The 3,790-nt window shown below is 38.7% G+C and overlaps 1 protein-coding gene across 2 annotated transcripts in view; it reads right to left on the reverse strand.

Moving 5' to 3' along the window:
- The window catches only part of lsr (lipolysis stimulated lipoprotein receptor), a 17,484-nt gene that overhangs the window by 10,311 nt on the left and 3,383 nt on the right, over positions 1-3,790 (reverse strand). Inside the window, exons 3-5 of one of the 2 annotated variants that reach the window (XM_035672453.1) lie at positions 1,950-2,069; positions 1,528-1,584; positions 215-361 (exon numbers count right to left, since the gene is read on the reverse strand). In XM_035672453.1, coding sequence (XP_035528346.1) covers positions 215-361; positions 1,528-1,584; positions 1,950-2,069 — 324 coding nt within the window. The remainder of the gene's footprint in view (positions 1-214; positions 362-1,527; positions 1,585-1,949; positions 2,070-3,790) is intronic. The other variant, XM_035672454.1, reaches the window with a different exon arrangement.

Genomic DNA, 3,790 nt, shown 5'->3' on the forward strand with positions numbered 1-3,790 from the left:
AACACTGCTTGCAGCTTTAATTATCATTTGAATTGGAAACTGACCCGAGATTCTCATCAAATAATCCAAACAGACTTTCAGCGCAAACAGTTTGACATTTTTTGATACTCAGTGCTTGGTGTTACTTTACAAAAAAGTAACACCCAGCCGTTGGTTACATGCAGTAAAATAAAGAGAACACGTTCAAATTAATCTCTTTCCTTTTGGTACTTACAGGCCCGTGGGCAGCAGCAGCGGTCGGGGCAGCAGGGGCAGCTGATGTAGCAGCAGCACGTGTGTGGACAGCACTGGCACCAACAGATCCCGATCAGCAGCAGCAGCAACAGGAAGCCCAGAACCACCAAAACAACCAGAAGCCAGTCTGTGTGGACCAGCAGGGAGTGCATTAGATATATTTATAGAAACACTTTACATTATTAATCCTATATATAAGACTTGATTTTCCTTCTTTAAACAGAGAATTAAAAGACATTTTTCATACAGTTTCACTTTCAATTTCACATTACATACAACACACAACAAACGTATGTTAATTTGAACTACACATATAGTTGTCTACAGATGATGCAGGCATTGTTTTGTTTGTAATAAATGACTGGTTGTGAAACGGTACTTGGTTTCTTTTTGAGCGAAAAGTAAATGGGTTATTGAAAAACAGGAAGTACCAAAGCCGTAGCTGCAGCAGTCACTGTTTTTCATTAGGTTTCCAGGGCACTACGGTCTAATCACAGTTCTGATTTTTGTTTAAAAATCAATCAATCTGGTTAAATCCACGGACAACCCCCAGATTTCATTTTTGTTATTGTGTGTTCAGATCAAAACATGTTGGCTAATGTTGGCGATTTGGGTATTTTTTAAGGTTCTGTCAAACCGGTAAAACCAGTTTGTCTTTGCACCCAGGGTATGATTCCACTCTGCATGTCAGTTCAGGCAGCCAACAAACAAAACAGCAAAGAGAGGGGAGACACTGTTCTTCCAAATGAATCAACTGAAATGGAAACTGGATTATCGGAGCATTATTTGGTTTTGTACACTGATAAGGAAATATGTGCTGAGTGTCCTTTTGTTGCAACCAGGCAGCTACACAAAGTCACACATGGGAGCATAGCCATTTTAGAGCAACAGTGGTAGATAGAGAGGGAGTGTCAGGTAGAGAATGGATATAAATGAAGTACAAAACAAGCAGAACAGTTGGGTTTGTAGTCTCTCACCAATACATCATTAAATGCACAGCAGGATGTTTGCAGGGGCCTATTCTCAAGATGAGTCATATTTGCTACTTTGTCTATCACTTTGCACTTTGAGTCTGACCTTGGCCACAGATTGTATTTCTGAAGACCTAAATTATTCAAAATTGTTTAACAAAGGAAAAATACATTTCCAAATCTTTTAAAAACACACCCAGGTTAAGCAATACAGCTGGGGTGTTGTGTCATTTTTGCCAATTGCCATCTCCTAAACCTCATCCTGCCTCATACTCTCTATTATGGGACTAAAACATGAGCTATATCAAGAGGCTTGTACTACCTTCCATAACCAGTAAGTCAATGCCAGGCAGGAGGTCAGTAGTATTTGACTTTCTCTCTGTGAAAGAAAGATAAAGCCACAATTACTTTAAAGTGGTATCGGTCTAATTTTACTGCCAACAACTAGTTACTAAAGACGTATTCAAAACCAGGCTGGTGGCCGGTATGCTCTCTGTTGACTGTATATCTGCCCACACACTAGTTCATTAGCCACTTGCAAAAATCTACCCGGGCCACGTTTATTTGGAACGTTTGTTCTTATTTGAAGAAAATCGTATGTGCAATTCCATGTTTGTGAATGGGAGAAGGAGAGTGAAGAAAGAAGAAGCATAGAGAGAAAACGAAGAAGCATATGGTGTGTGTGAGTTTATAGACATATCAGAACCAAAAACAGACCACAAAGGAACTTTGAAGGTAACTTACCAAGTACAATTAGCTCTGTGTAGTCTTCGCTGTTTCCTGTAAGGTCCTGGGCAGAGACCACAGAACAGACGTAGACACCGCTGTCACCCCATGCCGTCTGCGCTATATTCAGGTCTGCATCTGTGAGAAACAATACATCCACAAGTTTAATTTTGGTTTTTAAAGTAGCCATATAACCTTATAATAACTGGGTCTGATATTAATCCTTGTTAAGTGGCAGTTTCTCTTAGACAGGAAACATATTACTCATCCTTGATTCTCCTCACTATGTTGTTACAACTATAAAATAAGTGTGTCAGTGGGTCTTTGTCTTGTTGGGAACACCCTTGGCCAGGATTTCTTCTCAGCTGGTTTAGATAAATGTAGAGATAATGCACAAAGAACAGATTCTAGTACTGTTATTACACTAATTCAGTGTAATAATTCTATTAAACCAAGTACTTTGCTTGGTCATGAAAGTTTCACTTTTATGTGTGAGTGAAAATTGATACAGTAATGTCTTTGTTAAAAGCAATGCTGATCCGGTCATTCAATGATATACAGAATAGATGGAAGAGAGAGAGACTGTTATGATAACTGTAAAGCATTGCACAGCGTTTGTATGCTAGTGTGTTGCTAGAAAACATGAAGTGTCTGTTTGAAGCTCCACTGTGAGAAAGGAATGAAACGTGGAAAAAAAGCATCGCTATAATGAGCACCAGATGTTAACAGTTTTCCCTCGCTTGAAGGTTGTGAAAGACTGCAGATTGGTGTGACATTGCTATCCACTGAAAAAAGCATGGTGGCAGAATAGACTATACTAGAGAGCTGGGCTGGATAACTATTGTTTTAAAAGCTGATATCAGCACATTACTGTCCACGAGGTTCATCTTTTTTCATTACGGGGACTTGAGGGTGAATTCTCTGATTTCACATCTGCATTTAACTGCATTTAAAGTATTAAAAATGTGAGTATGTAATCTTTGAATGTTCATTTCTGGAATCTCATTCCCGTATAGCTCATCATGTCCATCCTAACACCAGTCCTTTCCTTCATGGTCATATTCATGCTAATTCAGTTTAAGAAGTGGATCTACACAGGAATTTAAGTGAGAACAAGAATAGTGTAGTGACTAGTGTATACATAATTGACAGGCTAAATATAGAGGAGGAAACAATTACTGGCAGAGTAGATAACACACAAATTTGGTCAAATGTCTGTAAAATATAAGTTGTGAAACATTTTCCTATATTAGAGTTCAAATAGTAAAAAAACATGAAATTCAGCAAATTTTAATGAATCACTTGGTCAGTAAAACATCCAGAATGTCTTATTGTGTCAATGACCAACAGTAAAAACGTGCACCACTTGGAAACTAAAATGGGAAAAATATAGAAAGCAAAGGATTTTCTGTCGATCGATTAATCATTGCAGTTCTTTTGTTAAATTATTTACTAATAATGTTTCAATCACAATGACATGCCTATATGTGGCATGGCCCATGTGTAGGATTTAGTGGAGTTAGTGGAGTGGAGTTGGAGACTGCAGCTGCGTTATCCACATACTGTTATTCTGTTGCTCATTTTCAAGGCCTTGGCTAGTCTGTCCTCCAGCTACATCACTGAGCTGTGAACTTCAAATTCAGGATGATCGTGCCTTTGTCATTAAAACCCCAGTTATTTATATCTATATAGAGCCATTGTTTGGTTTGCCCATTCTGGGCTACTGTGGAAACATGGAAGTTCAACATGGCAGACCAGGACAGAAGAGGACCTACAACGTGGGTTTGAATTCCGTGGTCATTTTCTGTGAATTTTTTGCCTTGTATTTAAACGAACTCCTCCTAGGGAATTTATCGTAT

The sequence above is a fragment of the Morone saxatilis genome, unplaced genomic scaffold, assembly GCF_004916995.1.
Source record: "Morone saxatilis isolate NCDOM2014 unplaced genomic scaffold, NCSU_SB_2.0 Contig24, whole genome shotgun sequence".
Lineage (NCBI taxonomy): Eukaryota > Metazoa > Chordata > Actinopteri > Moronidae > Morone > Morone saxatilis.